At 39.4% G+C, this 18020-nt stretch overlaps 1 protein-coding gene across 4 annotated transcripts in view; it reads right to left on the bottom strand.

Annotated features, from left to right (window-relative positions):
* Positions 1–18020, bottom strand: part of PPARGC1A (PPARG coactivator 1 alpha) — a 118720-nt gene that overhangs the window by 11547 nt on the left and 89153 nt on the right. For all 4 annotated transcript variants that reach the window (XM_062213097.1, XM_062213099.1, XM_062213096.1 and 1 more), the window contains 3 exons: positions 9403–10318; positions 8752–8856; positions 8478–8598 (listed from right to left, as the gene is read on the bottom strand). In XM_062213097.1, the coding sequence (XP_062069081.1) occupies positions 8478–8598; positions 8752–8856; positions 9403–10318 (1142 nt within the window). The remainder of the gene's footprint in view (positions 1–8477; positions 8599–8751; positions 8857–9402; positions 10319–18020) is intronic.

The following is an 18020-nucleotide window of genomic DNA, read 5'->3' as shown; positions in this document are numbered from 1 at the left end:
ATGTCATTAAACAGGTCTACAAGGCCTTGCATAGTCTAGACCTTTCTTCATCATGGGCTTTAGTTTTCATCCCATTCTTTACTGGACACTGTTTTCCAGCTACAATGAGTTTCTATTATTCTTTGCTATATACTGTGTTCCTTTCTTCCCAACGTCTTTGACCAATCTGTTTCTTTGCCACCAGGAACATCCTTCCCTCACTGTCCCTGTCATGCTCCGTCACATACACTCACTGTCTAGAACTACATTAAACTCAATAATCAGTTCTTTCCTGGGACTTGAGATAAGCTCATACTTTCCATTAGTGCCTCTTATAGAAAACAATTTCACCTCTGAAGTTCTAGTTTCAATTGTAATTAAATAATAATTTATTAATTGTTCCATATCTGACTCCCTACTACAATGAAAGTTTTATGAAAGTAGAGATCATACTCTTTCCAGTCACTACTTTATTTTATTTATTTTTTAATTATTTATTTATAGAAAAGGCAAGGAGAGAGAGAGGTAGAGAGAGATATAAAGATTAGAGAGAGAGAGAGAGAGAGAGAGAGAGAGGGAGAGAAAAAGAAAGGAAATCTCACACCTACTGTTCACTCCTCAAATGCCCACAACAGCCAGAGTTGGCTAGGCTAAGCTAAAGCCTGGAGCAGGAAACTCAATCCAGGTATACCACACGGGTGGCAGAGAACAAATACCTGAGACATTACCCACTGCCTCCCAGGCTGCACATTAGGAGGAAGCTGATGTTGGGAGCAGAACAAGGACTCAAACACATCTGACATGAGATGTGGCCATCCCAAGTTGTGTCTTAGCTGCTGTGCCAAATGCCTACCACCACTACTTTAATTGAAGCATAAGAGAACCACAATGAAATTTTTTTGTAAAATCACTCAGTAAGTCATTTTTACCCTTACTCTGTATCCTTTATTATACCTAAGATGCCTGAGTATACACCTTAGTGAAACTCTCCAACAAAGAATCAAAGTTGGTTTTGATGCTTTATCATACAAAAACCTTGCCCCAGTAGCCCAGTGGAGTAAATTCTCAATGGTTTATTACCATGCTTTGGTTTTGACAGATTTAAGTGTTAAAAATATAGGGTAGCTATATATTTGCAAGGTATTCATTCATAACCAGAGGTGGGAACTCCATTAAAACAGCTGGCAAAAGACAATAGCTATTGAGGCTGAGAAAGTGACCAGATGAAAGCCAGCTATGGAACAGGCTGCCTCATTCACTTCCATGTAGATTGTATATCTCAGTTGAAGGTTGTAATTGTGTTGATCCAGAGCCTCCAGCCCATTGTGGCAGTCAGTAGATGGAAATGGACCCTGAGGCTCCCCCGGGGGCAGTGCTGCACACTTCAGCAAGGGAGTCATAGCACCACATTCCATTCTATTTACGAAGCCAGCTTTAGCCAAACAGCCAAATGTGATGGGACTGTTATCTAAACTTTAACTTCCTGGCGCCTGCTTGCATGGGTGTTATGGATTTCTTTTTTAATGAGCCTTTTAGGAAAGTTACTACTGTAGAGTGAGAAAGGAAAGGGAAATGCAGAAGAGAGAGAAAGAAATTGAGCCATCACAAAGAAATTGCTCAGCTACCATTATGGGAATACACACAGCCTATGTATTCAAGAAATCTGAAGTTAAAGCTAAAATCCACCATATGTATACCCATATGCAGACATATTGGGACAGTTTCTGAATTGCAGCTTTATACAAAGTTGTATGCAGCAATAACCCCACAAAAAGATAAGCCAGAGGACCTCTTAGAATGGATACTGATATGTTCTTCAGTAAAAGAAAATACAACCTAGATGGAAGAAACAGAGAATCAGAGGGCTGCTCTATAACTACTTAACTCACATTTTTGTTTATCAGCTGTTTTTATGAAACACAGGAATAAGACCATGCCTTTGTGCCTCACAAAGATCACAGACTGAATATATTTTGAAATCCTCATTTGAAAAAATCATCGAAGTGCTTGGTTTTCCTAATGCTCAAAATAAAAATAAAAGGCATTCAAAGGTCTAGAAAGCAAAGACAAAAATCTTTCCAAGATTGGCCAAAATTCTAGCAAAGACCTGATTCTTTGTAACACGCTGCAGTTACATTAGACAGATGAATAGATTTCATATCTTTAAAAAACCTTAACATTTGCAGCCAATTTTTCCAGACATTAATTTCTAAACAGGGGATGAAAGGAAAAGAAATCAAAATGCTTAATAACATTTCCAACATCTTAAAGGCTTGGAGGAACTCTAAACCTTTGGAAAAAGTCCCTTGAAAAATGGTTTTCAGACCAGTTTTCACCACTGAGGAGGAGGGAACATTTATCAAATAACTTTTAGCTTCAATTTTCACAAAAGCTAGTTTGCTGATGGGAAGGATAATAAAATTGAAGATTTATGCTGCATTAACAGCTATGGTAAATCCTCATTATACCAAAACACAGGGGATAAAGAAAGAAAAATACTGCCTGAATTAACTGACTTTGCATTACCAAAATCTTTATCAAAAAGAGTATAGGGCCTCCCAGATAGCCTCAGATAACAAACAATGATCATTTTCAAGAAATAATAAGCTACTGGTAAGAGGAGTTTGACAGAAAGCAGCAATAAAGATATGAAAATGCCCTAATACATGTTAACTACTACTCTGTTGGTGCTTTCTTATAGGTTACCTAACTGAAGTACCCTGTGATGCTAGGTGTGGACAAGGAAGAGACTTGTGTACATGAAAACTTGCATTATCTTTCAACTCCATCATTTCCCCACAAAATTTTTAAAAAGATTTAGTTAGTTGAGAAGCAAACACACAAACACACACATACACACATGAACACACAGAGAAAAAGAGAGAAAGAGAGACAGAGAGAGAGAGAGAGCATGCTCTCATCCATTGATTCATTCCCCAGATGCCAATAGCAACTGGTGGGCCAAAGCTAGGAGATGGAAACTCAATTCAGGGCTCCCATGTGGGCGGCAGGAACCCAAATACTGGAGCCATCACCATGATCTCCCAGAATCTGCATTAGCAAGAAGCTGGCTTCAGGAGCTGGAGCTGGGAAGTGAAGCCAGGCACTCTGATGAGAGATGTGGTTGTTCTAACCAGCAGCTTAAGCACCTTGCCAAATGCCCGACCTTCTATGAACTTTCCAAAGTCCCTTCACACTTTCTATTTCCTGGACTTTTTATTCTACATTTCCAAGTCAGAATACGTTAAATTGTCTCCTGCTATGCTAAGCAAAGCTCATATCAACCTTGGCAGTGAAAGATTTGTGTTCATTTCAGATTAGCTGCAACCTGATGTCCTAAAAAATTCCTAAGATTGTACAAATACCAGGATGAGAGAACGATGTACCGAGGTCCTCAAAGAAAAGGCAAGAGTAGGTGGATGGCCATTAAAAGATGCAGGTGTACAGAAACAAATGCTGAAAACTGAAAAATTCTAAAAAAAAAAAAAAAAAAAAAAAAACAGATTCTTTCCTGTTTGCTTTTAATAACAATTAAACCCATCTGATTCAGAAGGCATTCATGAGCCTGCTCTTAGTGTTCTTAGGGGAAGAACAAAATTACAGCATCTGATTTTCCAAAGTGACTCATTCAAGTAGTACCTAGGAATATTCCTGTTTTAGCATCTAAGGCTAATGTGAATAAGTCCAGGTTAGTTCACCAAAGAGCTAAGATGTAAGTAAAGAGATAAGTACCCCAGAAAATATGAGTACCATTGGACTGAGAGTATGTATAACTGCTTTAAAAAAGCTTTATTGAAGTATAATGGGTATACCAAAAGAGCTCATATTTAATATACATATTATAATGAACCCAGACCTATGTATATACCTGTGTTACCTTCACCCTAACAAAGGTACTCAAGGTATAGGTCATCTCCAAAATTTCTTTGTATTCCTTTGTGGGTATTTTTGTTTTCCTGTGTATCTGTATGCATGCAAATGTATATAAGAATATTTAACATAAGATGTATCTTCTTACACAATTGAAAACACACACTACTCTATTATCAACTGTAGGGACTATATCATACAGTAGATTTCTACGATTGGCTTATCTTGCCATAAAACTGAAAATTTCTAAATACTAAACCTCAAGTCACACTACAACATACACTAACCCATAAGAAATACCTCTTTATAAAGGCTTGAAGAATTTTTTTTTTATTTTCTATAAAAACTGTAAGGGGAAAAGTACACAACTACTTTTCATTTGGAAGTTTATAATGACAGAGACAATATCCTATTCCTGGTTCCTGAGTTGCATACTGACCAATGGAGAAGATCTGTGGAAAGGCACAGTTAGTGTCTATGCACATCTGGGTTTGGTTTTATTCGGCGCGGAGCCACATCATAATGTCTAGATGTGTCTTTTAAATTCACACCCCATTATCATGTTTTCTGGCAGGGCACTTTACAGATTGTAATTGGAGCTGGATTTAGAACTCCACAAGAAATCTGAGCAGAGAGACTGAGTCATTAAGTGCTAAATTCTGGCGTGCAGATTCCCAAGATGGCCTCAATTCTTTCAAGTTTAGGAGACTGTGAAAGACAGAGTGGACCAGTTTTTCGGAAAAAAAGAAAAAAAAAAGTCTCAGTGGGAATTTGAAGAAAGTAGCCACCAAAGCAACAGCAACATTTAGCCTCAGCATACGATTCTGTTTTAGCAAGTGCTGATTACTAATGCTCTGACTTGATGCATTCACATTGCACTGGATTCAGAATTTTATAGGCAAACACAATGAAAAGTTTATAGGCTTCCTAAACCACTTCTTCTTATGAAACTCAAAACAATACCATATAGCCTAAAAGTCAAAGATAAAAATTAATCTAATTTTTTGAAACATCAACTACAAAATGTTTTTTCATTTCTTTTGGGAGCCTCTGTTTTGCTGGTGCACTGAGTATATGTTTGCTCTCTGTAATGGATAACTGGACATTCACCTAAGATGGTCCAAATGTAAATTGCTGCTCACTCATCAGTTTAAGAATACCTCGAAAATTGAATGGAAATCATGTACCCAACCAACTTGGGAGGGCTGTTCTAGCTCCTTCAGCTGTTTCATAAAGGGCTATTGAAGCTAATTTAGCCAAATGAGTCAAAATCATTGCATGTATTTTTGTGCTTAAGTCCATAAAAACATATTTTGCAGATGCAATGGCACAGGACAGCAGAACATGCTCAATAAGAAATCAATCAGAAAATCTTCCTGTGGGTAAATTCACTAAATAATTCCATGATGTCTTCAAGATAGATTTCCAAATCTTTAGCATGCGTTACAAGACCCTTCTGGATCTGCCCTCCACTGAGCTCTCTCGATTTCTTCTTATCCTTCCTGGGACCGACCCAGGGTTCTAGCTAAATCACCAAAGTTTCACAGAATACCATATTCTTTTCTTAACACTTTATATGCACTGTAACCTCTGCCTAGAACAGCAATGTCTCATTAAAATGCAATGCAATATATGGAATTTTAAATCAAAGAGCCACATTTTAAAAAAAGCAAAACACCCTGAAAATCTAGTGGTAACATTTTATTTAGCTTAACCTATCTATGTATTATGATACCAACATGTGGTTGATATAGAAATACTAATAATATACTTTTTTTATTTTTGTATTAAGTTTTCAAAATACAATCACACAGTACATCCTGATTCTGCCTAGTCAGAATGGCTTATGACCACCATACTAGAAACTGCAAGTGTAGAGACTTTTGCCTACTCTCCCTGGGGATGCTCTCCTGCATTCCCAGCTCTGAGTATCCATGCACACACTACAATGGCACCATACACACACCCTTTCCAACAGCACTTTTGATACTCTATTGGCTACTTGTATATCTTTATCTGCTGGACCTGAAACTCTATCAATTTGGGGTTCATATCTTGCTAACACCTAGAAAATGTGTTTTCCAGAAGCAGTTTTGAGTTTTCACTTACATTAAATGGAAATAGCATATGATTGTCCAGGTAGGAACAAGTTCAGCAGTAAGTCCTAAATCTTTTAACTGCAGGTTATTGTGTAAGTAAATAACCTGTGTCCTATGTTTTTCTAAATCTGATTTTCAGTAACAAAACAAAAATGAATCTCAAAGCCCAAATCCTCTCAAGAGTATGGCTAATGTATAGTGATTAAATATGACTCAAATTTAAGAGAATCAATAAAGACTGTCATAGATTCAACATTCAAGACACAGGGGCAAGCAGAGTGGTATCTACTGCATTGGCTGATGACCTCAAGAGAATTTTTTAAAGATTTATTTATTTATTTGGAAGGCAGAGTTACAGAGAGAGAAGGAGAGAGATAGAAAGACACTGGTTCACCCCACAAATGGCTGCAAAGCCAGGAGCCAGGAGCTTCATCGAAATCTCCTATGGGTGGTGGGGGCCCAAGGATTTGGCCATATTTCACTGCTTTTCTAGGTCATTTGCAGGGAGATGGATCAGAAGTGGATCAGCCAGGTCTCAGAGAGGTGCCCAGAAGGGATGCCAGCGCTGCAGGCGGCAGCTTAATCCGAGATGCCACAATGCTGGCCCCTCCACAGAATTGTTGACTCCTTTAGATTCAGCATCACTATTTAGGCTATTTGGAAAGAGCCAAACTAGGCAATAATGACTCCCCCCCCCCCCCATTTTTTTATTCCAGCCATTGATACCAAATTATGTTTGGAAGGCACAAAATAAACATGTATCATTTTTCTATGTGTTTTTAATTAAAAGATTAACCTGGTGTTGGTTGTGCTGTGTTTTGTTCAAATGAGCAAATATATATGATGGAACTATTAATCTCTCTTTAATGTCCCATTTTGGGGAAAAAACACAGAAACTTTTATAAAATTTGCAAACACCAAAATCACTATTTTTCTATATGCTTGCCCAATATGATTCTACTTTATAATGATTAACCATAATGTGCCATATTAAAAGCTTTGTAAACTATATGGCACTATATAAATGTGAGTTATTATCATTATTGAATAGACCATTAATTAAATACAATGATATTAGAAAAATTGAATTTTTCATTTTCATTAGTCTTTGTGAGTGTTAACTAATGATACTCTGGCAAATCTTAATATCACAGCTCATTTGGAAGTTGAGAAAAATGAGGAAAAGTGTTGTAATTTGCACAAGGCCTTTGATTCTGTCTTAAGCAGATTTCAAGTTAAATGGCAGCAAACACCCCAGAACTTTAGCCCAAGCATTCAATTACTTCTCACTTCTTTCTCCTTGAGTGCCTGCGATTAACAAACCTCTCATTTAACCTTTTTCCTCCAGCTGGTAACTGTTGGCTAATGCTTGATTTTGATTCCATTAGTCAGCTTTTTTACATAGGTTTTTCAAAATTTTGTTGATGTGAGTTTTCTTAAAGGTACCATAAGAATCTAACCTTTGCAGTGGAAAATCATTTCTGCAATCCTTGCTTAGCTTATATGCAAGATACGTCAAAAGCTGATCCTCACTGAACTCTCTCCTAGCAGCGAGCACAGACAGGTGGCAGCTGCAATGAACAAAAACAACGCCACATCTGATTGATTAGCCATGGCTCCCTGGAGCACCATGTTGGAGAAAGACCCTAGAGCTCTGCAGAGGCTCAGTGGGGAAGAGTTCCATGATCGATTAGGAATGTCTGCCATGGACATGTACTGGATGCTGACAATTGGAGCGCCTTGGTTTTGCTATCCAAGGTCTAGGTTGACAAGCAATAGTAGGGAGCAGGGGAAATGTCAATCCATTCACAAGCAGCTGCTGAGAGAGTATTGGTTTCCAGAGAACAAATGCGTTTAGCATAATCTAGATGTTTACAGAGAACAGTCAGCACTGTCTATACAGCAAGGGAATTTAAAGCCCTGTAGTAAGTGGTACTAAGACCCATATGGTTTACGGAAATTGATTCAGAAGAAAGTATATGTGTCAACAACCCCAGTAGGTGCGGACCATCATCAAAAAGAAAAGATGACTTGCTTAGCAAATCTTCCTTTGCTGCCTCCTTTAAGTCTATGAAGTCCATGTTGAACTCAGGTTTCTTAAGAACAATCGAAAATTGCCAAAAAGAAGAACACCAAAACCAAACTGCACTACCTCATTGACTATGTAGAAGAAGAAGCAAAGGGAATAGGCAAAAAAGTTCACCCTCTGATCAAATAGAATCAGTATCTTCTCAAATAAATCTCTACTCTCCATTTTTCACAACCAAAGTTGAAGACAGTAACGAACTTCCAAAGAAAACTATGAATGACAAATATACTGATTTAACATTTTGTTGGTCAAGAATCTTTGCTAAGAGAGATCCAGAACTCATTGATTCTTTTATAACCAAAATACTGCCTATGCTAACAGATTGAGCTTTAGTGTGTTTTCCAATCTAACACATTTTTATTCTGAAAAAAAGCACATGGGGGAAAAAAAAGCCAAAAGAAACCCTCCTTTGAAACAAAAGTTAGCTCCCAGCTGCTTACAATTGCCTTCTGCCTCTGTCTCTCCCTTTGCTTGGCCCTTTCCGATTCCCGCTTCTCATACTCTTTGCGGTATTCTTCCCTCTTCAGCCTTTCGTTCTGATATTCCTCGTAGCTGTCATACCTGGGAAACATAACTTCATCATTAAGTCAACCACCTCAATTTGCAAGAGCAAAATGAATCATAATTTGGGGAGGAGGGAAGGGCTTTACATAACATTTTGTCATCTAAAGGAGGGAATAAAGGGAGCCGGCGCGAAACGACATGCCTCATTACCTGGGCCTACGGCTGTAGGGTGATCTTGAACGTGATCTCACATACAAGGGGGAAGTTCGGTGTGTGCGGTGTCTGTAGTGGCTTGACTCGTAGTAGTAGCAGGATCTGGGAGAGAGGAGAAAAATGAAAGTGGCATTTGCAACTGCCACTGAACCCAAGTCTTTTGGCACTGCCGAAGCACCTTCTGGAACCTGAGATTATGTAAACTGGGTTTTCCTCCCTGGCTATCGGGGTGATTTCCCAGTAACAGTGTGTGATCAGCTAGTCAGCTCAGAGGCTTGGGAGTGATGTGTTCTCTCTCCCTGTCTCTTATTGATGTTAACACTGAGCACCAGGTCTGGGATACTGTCAGCTTTATCTTGCGTGGATCTCAACTATAGCGGCCCAGGGCAGCTCTCCAGGTAATGGGAAAAGTTAGACAAGTGAGTTTCTTACAAATTGCTCTCTCTGATCTCACTGGCTGAAGGCACTGTGCTCTGGGCTGACAGATTTAAGAGAACACAGGGAGGAATATGTGTTACAACATTCTCAAGAGTTCCGGCAGCACTGGGGATGCAGTGGTGAGGGCTTGGGCTGCTTGTGGATTTTGAGTACTTGTTTGGACTTCCTGGGAACACCGTATGCAACTGGATGAGTTTTCACAAGGTTTACCTTGAAGAGGATCTACTGCCTGGGGACCTTGATCTTGACCTGGAATATGGTGATCGGGAACACGACCTGTGCCGAGAAAAGGACCTTGAACGAGAACGCATCCTTTGGGGTCTTTGAGAAAATAAGGATTTGGGTGGTGACACGGAATCTCTACACGGAGAGTTAAAAGAAGAGCAGGACGGCGACACATCAAACAATGAATAGGATTGCGTGCCATCCCAAGGGTAGCTCAGTTTGTCACTTTCATCTTCGCTGTCATCAAACAGGCCATCCATGGCTAGTCCTGAATTTATAAACATAGGTAGTTTGGAGAATTGTTCATTACTGAAATCACTGTCCCTCAGTTCACTGGTCTTGTCTGCTTCGTCGTCAAAAACAGCTTGACTGGGATGACCGAAGTGCTTGTTCAGCTCGGCTCGGATTTCCTGGTCTTGGAGCTGTTTTCTGGTGCTGCAAGGAGAGACCTGCTTGCTGGCCTCCAACGTCTCTCTCAGGTAGCACTGGTCTGAATCTGGGGAAGAGCAGATCGGCTCCTGCCAATCAGAGGAGGCATCTTTATAGTCTAGTTGCCTGGAGTCTTGGAGCTCCTGTGATATATTAACGAGTATTTCCGTTTTGGAATTAATTGACTGACAATAGTCATGATCACCAAACAGCCGCAGGCTGGGCCTCTTAGGCTTCCTCTCCTCGGGCCCACTGCCGAGCACCGAGGACTTGCTGAGTTGTGCGTACAACTCAGATTGCTCGGGCCCCTTCTTGGCGGAGTTACTGCCTTGGGTACAAGAAGTCTCACTGCACCGGGCCTTCTTTGATGGTGGTGGCACCACGGTCTTACAAGAGGGCTTTGGCTTTGGAGAAGCCCTAAAAGGGTTATCTTGGTTGGTTTTATGAGGAGGAGTCGTGGGTGGAGTTAGGCCTAAGCAAAACATAAAAAAAAAAAAATTAAATTAAAATTAAAATACAGGATATAGAAAGAGAAAACAGATACAGGTATAATGTGTTTCCATGCAAAGTCACATTTCTCAACATTTCCAAGATTACAGAAAAGGGTTAAAACTGAGAGAAGGAGGAGGACACTCAATTCATGACAAGACCTGAAAAACGGACTCTTTCCCCTAAGCCGCTGTCACCAGGACAAGATGGATCTACCCAGCCAGGCTGCAGAGAGAGCCATGATATTTAGTATTTCAAACACCAGTGCTAACAAATCCTGCTCCCCAGAAAACACGGACGTGGTAACATTGGCTCCACAGCACCAGGCAGAACCAAAGCTCGTGTCTTCAAGGGTATTGGGTAGGTTGCCTGACGGAGAAACTTACGGCAAGTCTGACTCAGAAATCACAAAATAGCCTTGGTGGCATTTTTTTGCAAATAAAATTGCAGGGAATGAAGTGGCTTGGGGTTTCTTTGTTCAGTGGTGGAGATCTACCTTTGTAACCAAGGAATTAAGCAATTAAAAACTACAACAACAACAACAACAACAACATGGGATGGCAGCAAATGTGGATCACAGTGGGCTCGATATAGGCAACTTCAAAGCAAGTTCAGTAAAAGACAACGGATGAACGCAGGGAAGCAAAGCAACACCACCACTTGATGGCAATGATTCTTTGCCTCCACAGTTCATTAACTTAGTAAACCATGGCTAATGTAGGTATAATACATTCTTGTAAGCATAACTAATACATTCTGTCTAAAATACGGTTCTGCACCAGAAACCTAAGTGAACAGAAACACTAAATACTGCAGCACCAGTGGAGTATTTTATTTAGAACACAGCATCACTGAGGGTTCTGAGAGGGAGGCACTGAAACCAATCCAAGCTGAAGCAACTAACTAATTAAATAAATAAATAATAAAGGAAGAAAGGGAACTATTCATCATTTGTTGCCCTTCCTGCTTTTCTCCAGAGGGGTAGACAATTCCATGAGCAGCATGGTGAGGGAGTCTGGAAAGCATAGTAGTTCCTTTCTTCTGTTTCAACCCTGGGCAGATCCTACTCCTCTGTTCACATGGAAGAATCATTGTGAAACACCTCCAGAGTCCAGAGAATTTTGAGGGAGGGCAGGCTAGAGTTCAAATGACTTTATGCTTACCAGGGAACATTTTAGTTTACAATACACTTCCTATATAGGAGGTTAGGTGATGCTATTCAGCAAAAAGAACAAGTATGCAAACAAGCCTGGGGTTAGACTTAAGGCAACTGCAGGTTTCAAGAGGACATCCTCCCTTGCTGGAAAAAAAAAAAAAAAATCTATCAACAACCAAGTAGGTCACGGAAAGCCATGTGGAATTTTGATAGGAACAGGAAGTTGCTGCCTCATTCTCCTTCTTTACAATAAACCGATGAAAGCAATGAAGGCGTTCACGAAAAGGAAAACTTTGCACCAGTACTTGGCAATCTTTACTATTCCTGGCTAATTCTCCCTAGTGAGGGAAGTAAGAGTCCAAAATGCCAAGTGGTCTGACTTTGGAATTCCACCCCAGAAAAGTTCAGAAAAGCTGGCAATGCAAACACAAAATCATAGAGACCGCTCTTCCCTCACACTGCCCCTGAAGCTCAAAGGGACTCCTTTCTGTTAGCAGCCGCCCTTGGGTGCCCACCCCAAGGCTCTGCTGGGGCCACAAGGCGGTGATCTGCGATACTGAAAGCAACATCTGCCTCTTGCATAGACTGTGTGTTTTACTCAGTCTAAGAAATTCCTGTATGGCCAAGGCTTTCTTCTATTTCTTTTTTTTTTTTTTTTTTTTTTTACTTCCTGTGTTTACCTTTTGCATTGTCCTCTGCATCAAGAGACATACTGATTTCAACCACACATTACTTGTAATGACTACCACAAGAAATTTAAAGATAATTCCCAGTAACGGCATGGCAGGTTCTCAAATATTTCTCATGGAAGCTAACAGATATAATGAGGAGTAATTTCTCTTTGCTGCATAAATACTAGTCCAATATACCAAATGACATATCTTTGAATTGGAGGAAATGACATTCAACATCCTAAAATATCACTCCATGAATCCTTTCATGATGACTCCGATTTAGGGTAATTTTTACTTCACTAATAATTTACTGTCAGGCTTGCTCCCTTGATAGTTATCAAATATTACAGTATCTCCTTATTTCTTTTTGACTGTGAATTATATCTTGTCTTCCCAAGTGGATTATAAGCTTTGTGTAGGATGTCACTTGATTTTCTTTGTGGCAACAAATTTTTTTCAGCTCATTGTAATTTTTCTAGATAGTAGTGAGTCTCACATTTCAGGAACCTAAGGGTCACTCAGGAAGTGTGTTAAACATTTTTAACGAGAGGGCTCACAGACCACACATGGAGAACCATGGCCCAAGCACGTCTCCATGGCATGCTGCCTCATACTGCCAGGTATACATCCTTTGACTGACGTTCTGGATTATAAAAAGAAACGTCAAACTTCAGAAACGCCAAATTAGGCCACTATTAAAGAGAGACCAGTTCTAAAAATAGCTCAGCTATCTAGGGATTTTTAAATATAGAAATTCTTTTTAGTCTTGAAAATTTGAAACCCTTGTCCTAGTACCTAAGCTCATTATCACTTAAATAACTGATTCTCAAGTTGCTCTTGGGAGTGTGGACACCTTGGTGCTTTCTAAGCATTAAAAGCAAAACCTTTTAGCTCCTTCACATGTTAGACGGCCCAGGGCCATTAAGCAGCCATTCCCTGAATACCTACTATGTGCTGGATACAACTGATGCTGGTGTTTCCAGGACCTAGCTTCTAAGAACTACACAGTTCATTATAACAAAGAGACAGTTGTTTCAAAACTTGAACAAAGTCTGTTTTCTTGAAGATTTGGTTAAAGTTTATGGAGACACTCAGAAATAGGCAAATATGTCCTGTGAGTGAATTAGCAGGGCTGTTAATTTCTGCTAGCCCCATTTTTTGAAACAGATAAATAATAAGTGCTTATTCGATAGAAGCTGTTTTAGGATTAGTGAGTGGGAAGGGAGGAGAAAATAATTTAGATAATTCCCTGAACTTTTTACTCTTTACCAAAACGCCCTTAATCGGAGAATATATTAGCCTAAGACTGAGAAATCTCACGGATGACAAGACTTCCTATCATCAAGTGCTTAATTGAAAATCTATTTCCAGACATAGTTGAGACCCAAAGCAAAATGAAACAAAAGTGCAAGGAGCATTTTCTTTTTCTTTTGGCACAGTGTCACACTTCTCAGAGCTGCTGATGGGCCGGGTAACCCCTTCCTGTCCCAGAAACAGTCGGATTTATCTAACCTCACCCCTCTACCCAGAACTTTTCCCCCTGCGGGAGGACAGAAGTCAATACTCAATTCGTTAATGCCACTACCTTTGCTCATCTCCCCACTAATCGCTGGACTCTCAATTTCATGCCACAAGCCTAAATCAACAGTGCTGATGCTTCCCATAACCTCTGGATTATGTCCTGTGTGTTGATTTTCTGGGGAATGTGTACATTTTGGTGTTGGCAGTGCAAGGTATATTCCATGCTCTCTCTTGAACTTAGCAGGTTTTGACAGATTTATGTGAGGACAGATGGCCATTGCAGGCTGAAGGCTGACAAGAGGCAGTTCAGAGCATTGTTAACACACTTGCACAAACTCGCAGCAGTGCAGCTCTGTGCAGAATGTAATTCAGACTATAGCTTTTTTATTGCTGCCTATTTTCTTTTGTCAAAAGAGCCTGCTGTGCAGAGCAACAAATGGCTGCTATTACCCAGAATGTAATGGGTGTCAGACAAATCACGTAACACAAACAATCAAGAGTATGTAGGTCATATTTCAACAGAGCACAACCTTAGCAATATTTATGATTACTGCATTGAAATGTGCTCTATAATAAACAAGTACCTCTACATCACTCACACTTATGCACTTCTGCACAGCAAATCTGGAAGAAGTGGTACACACTCCACAGTCATCGTTTCAAACAGCCCTTTCATTTCACAAAAAAGTCAAAGACAAGTTTGGTTTGGTTTGGTTTGGTTTTCCATTATGTGCTATAAAATGATTTTCTTTGAGGAGTTCTCTTTGGGGTCTGTGTGTTTAATTGAATGACTCTGATAAATGGTAAAGAATTTGTTTTGATTCTTGTGCTTCAAGAATTCCACCCAATGACTTCAGCAAGACTTCTTTTGTGTTACAGTTTATACCATTTTACAGACTCTACAGCTAAATATGCAACTTACATTTGAGATTAGCCCTGGGATTTCTTATGTTGCATGCCACTTCAAATATTAGAAAAACAGTAAGGAAAGGAGTGCCTAATTCACTCAAAAGCTCACCAAAGTAGGAATACTTGGCAAAAATTGGGATGTCAATTGTCTAACTCATATATGTCAGGCCTCAGAACTTCTAGTGTGTGTCAAGAGGGCATAAGGAAGCATATTTACTTGGTACCTACTGTTACTTTACACAAGTTGTTAAAATATTTAGTTGATAAAAAGCTACTCCGGTGCCTTCCAAGGGTGCCACAAGATCCAGCGACAAACACGTCAACACTTGCGGCAGAGGGGCCTCCTACACTCTATGCTGTTCTAGCAGGCCTCCATCTGCTCCCACTGGGAGTGCCTACCTTTACTGCTGTTGAAGTATTTCTTCCATCACACTTGAGTACTGGGGAGCAAACTGGCTTTACAGAAGTGACACAATACATTCCTGTGACAGGCGCCTAACTCCACAACTCTTGCTCATAGAAGAGGAAGATGTTAACTGATGCTCATGCAATTTCCCACAGAGCTAGGGCAGCAAGTAAGTTATGTATGAGAGGGAAATGAATTCTGGGAAGCCAGCTCTGGTCTGACTATGATTCAGCTACCAGATTCACACATAAATCATAGGTTAAAGGTTAATAGGTTAAGAGGGAAACGATTCAATTATGATGCTTAGATGGAGACCCTAGTGAAAGATCCTTAGGTCACTGGGGGAGTGCCATCAGAGGGTGGTTCTCACAAGAGGACTGTTACAAAAGCCTGAGTTTCAGCTCAACCATTCTCTTTGCTATCTGCTTACCATGTGATTCTTTCTCCACCATTGCCATCTGCCACCCATACAGAGGCCAAACTCATGAGAGTGCCAGAACGTGGACTGTGAAAGATCAAAACTGTGACCCAAAATATACTTCTACTCATAAGTAGCCTGAGTCAGGAATTTTGTCACACTAACAAAAAGCTAATACATGGAGGAACCTGTTATTCCGGGATTCTAACATCAAATCTCAAAGCTTATCTGGGAGAAGAAATTGCTTTGTTATATTTTTCCTACAAGAAATGAGGTAATTCTATGTCCAGGAAGAAAAAAGAAATCTGAAGAATAAAGGAATTATCATTATAGACATTGAGTCAAGAAGAATGAGACTGAAAACAGAAAATGAAAGATATGGTTGAAATATGGAAGAAATTCCTGACAGTAAGAGTTGCCAAACATTGGAAAGGGCTGTAAATAGAATTTGTTAGGTCTCCCTTTCTGGGGTTCTTCAGGCACAGGAATGTATTATATGACCTGTCAAAATCACTTTCCAGTTTTCTGATGCTGTGGTTTTCCTTTTAAAACTACCAACTACCACTCATATTTTTGCTTGGCTCTATTTTCCCAAAGATATGTCACACACAAAAGAAGTCCATGCCAAAAGGGTAGAGCAAATTTACACTGTTTGACAATATTTCCTCTAGCTAAATGAACTTTTAAATGGAAAGTCCAAAAAAGACAATATAAAAATCCACATAAAAGAGGTTACAGATTAATTGGTTAATGAATGTTCTGTGTTGTTTGTTTTTAATCACAATCACAAGTCCAACAAAAGGTACTTGGATTACTGATTTAAGCACAGGAAAAATATTACGTGAAAAATAAATTACATCAAGCCCCATGTCCACTGATTAAAATTACATGGAAAAGCATCTAGCATTGGAGGGAAACAATTGCTAAGACCCAGTTATGTTAGGGTGATGAGACAGCTGTTTTTTGTTTTCCTCATTTTCTTAATCAGTCATAAAATAATTGTATCATTTTTACAATGCTTAAAATGATAATAATAAAAACAATTTCAATGTGCAAAGACATAAATTTCTCAGTTTGGTCATTTTGGTCCCTAACCAAATTCCTTCATATCTTATGGTTAAAACCATCACCTTGTTGAGCTGACACTGCTTTGCCATTTCCATTTCAGAAACAAAAAGTGTGCACTCTGAAAATCTCCATATGCAATAGATTTAAATGCCTTCTGCCAAAAGAGCATTCTCTTTTCTCTCATCTTGCTTTACTAACAGCTATTTTGAAATCAAATTAGTTTTTACACCTGTAAAAGAGAAGAGTTTTTTTTATCAGCCAAAATGAGCTAGTTTAGGACAATCACAAAGAAGTCAGACCAGCTGGCAATACCTAATAAAGCAAACTTCCTATCTCATCCCTCCTGTCTCCCAAAGACACTGCAGATGGGGCAGAGGCATTATTCTGAGGTCTCAGAATTTTGTTGACTCTTTACATTTCCACTTACACGTTGGGAAATTTGTACTAAAATTTGTGCATGTAAAGAACAAGAAGACTTTAGCCTGATCCACTTCCTCTGCCACAGATTATGTGTGTAGACTGCGGATCAACAAATCAACAGCATGATTGCTGTTTCTATCATCTCCATCCCCTGCTGCACCTATGTCAGACATCACTAATTGATCATGACATTCCCACTGAGCACAGATTTGGCCTTAGAATCCTTCTCAACACAATGCTCCTGGCAGCCAATACCAATCAATGACACTTGGCAAGTGAATTGAAAACTATTGAACATAACAGATGTCAACCACTATCTTTAAAATTCAAGCTTCATCAAAGTGCCATAATTGCTAGTCAGACAGATCTGATATGAACTCAGAATCCACCACATAGCTGGTGTCATCATAGCTTTTTCTTCAACAGTGAAATGGGCAGAGAGTCAAAAAGACAATATATATAAAGTGTCGGTTAGGGAGTGCCTAATTTCCAGGATTTGTAGTAATTCAAGAAGCTGTTGTTCAGAAAGTATCCAAAGCTGTTGCTTCTACTTTGATTTGCTAAATCCCACACCCACAGCCAAAGCAGTATTTGCTCAACATTGTGGGAAAGTTGAGGTACATTGATGGGGAAGGGGCTGACACAAAGAATAAATAACTTCATACATGAAAAGGTGCTATAGCAGCAGGTTCAACAAAAGAGGTGAAGAGAGTCAAAAATTGAAAAGATAAGAAGAAAGGTATCATGGCCTCAGTAGATGAAGTAATTAAAGAGTTAGTAATTAAAGAGTTAGTAATATGGACTACTAAAATAATATGCTGACCTTCATGTTTTATCTCATTTAATACACACAGTGCCCCGGTGAGAGTTAGGTACTGTTACAATCTTCATTTGAAGCTTAAAGATGTTGAGATAGACCAGGGCCATACACTACCTGAGCGTAGATCCAGAATTTGAACTTGGATTTGTCAAACCTATAAGCAAGGTTTTGCATAATTTCACTAAGCCATGCTATCAGCCTTTTAAGATGAATCTTTTTTTAATTTTTTTTTTTATTTTTGATAGAGTGGACAGTGAGAGAGAGAGAGAGAGAGAGAGACAGAGAGAAAGGTC

This window comes from Lepus europaeus, chromosome 16 (genome assembly GCF_033115175.1).
Source record: "Lepus europaeus isolate LE1 chromosome 16, mLepTim1.pri, whole genome shotgun sequence".
NCBI lineage: Eukaryota > Metazoa > Chordata > Mammalia > Lagomorpha > Leporidae > Lepus > Lepus europaeus.
The sequence above is the reverse complement of the archived record's forward strand: the minus strand, read 5'-3'. Positions and strand labels throughout refer to the sequence as shown.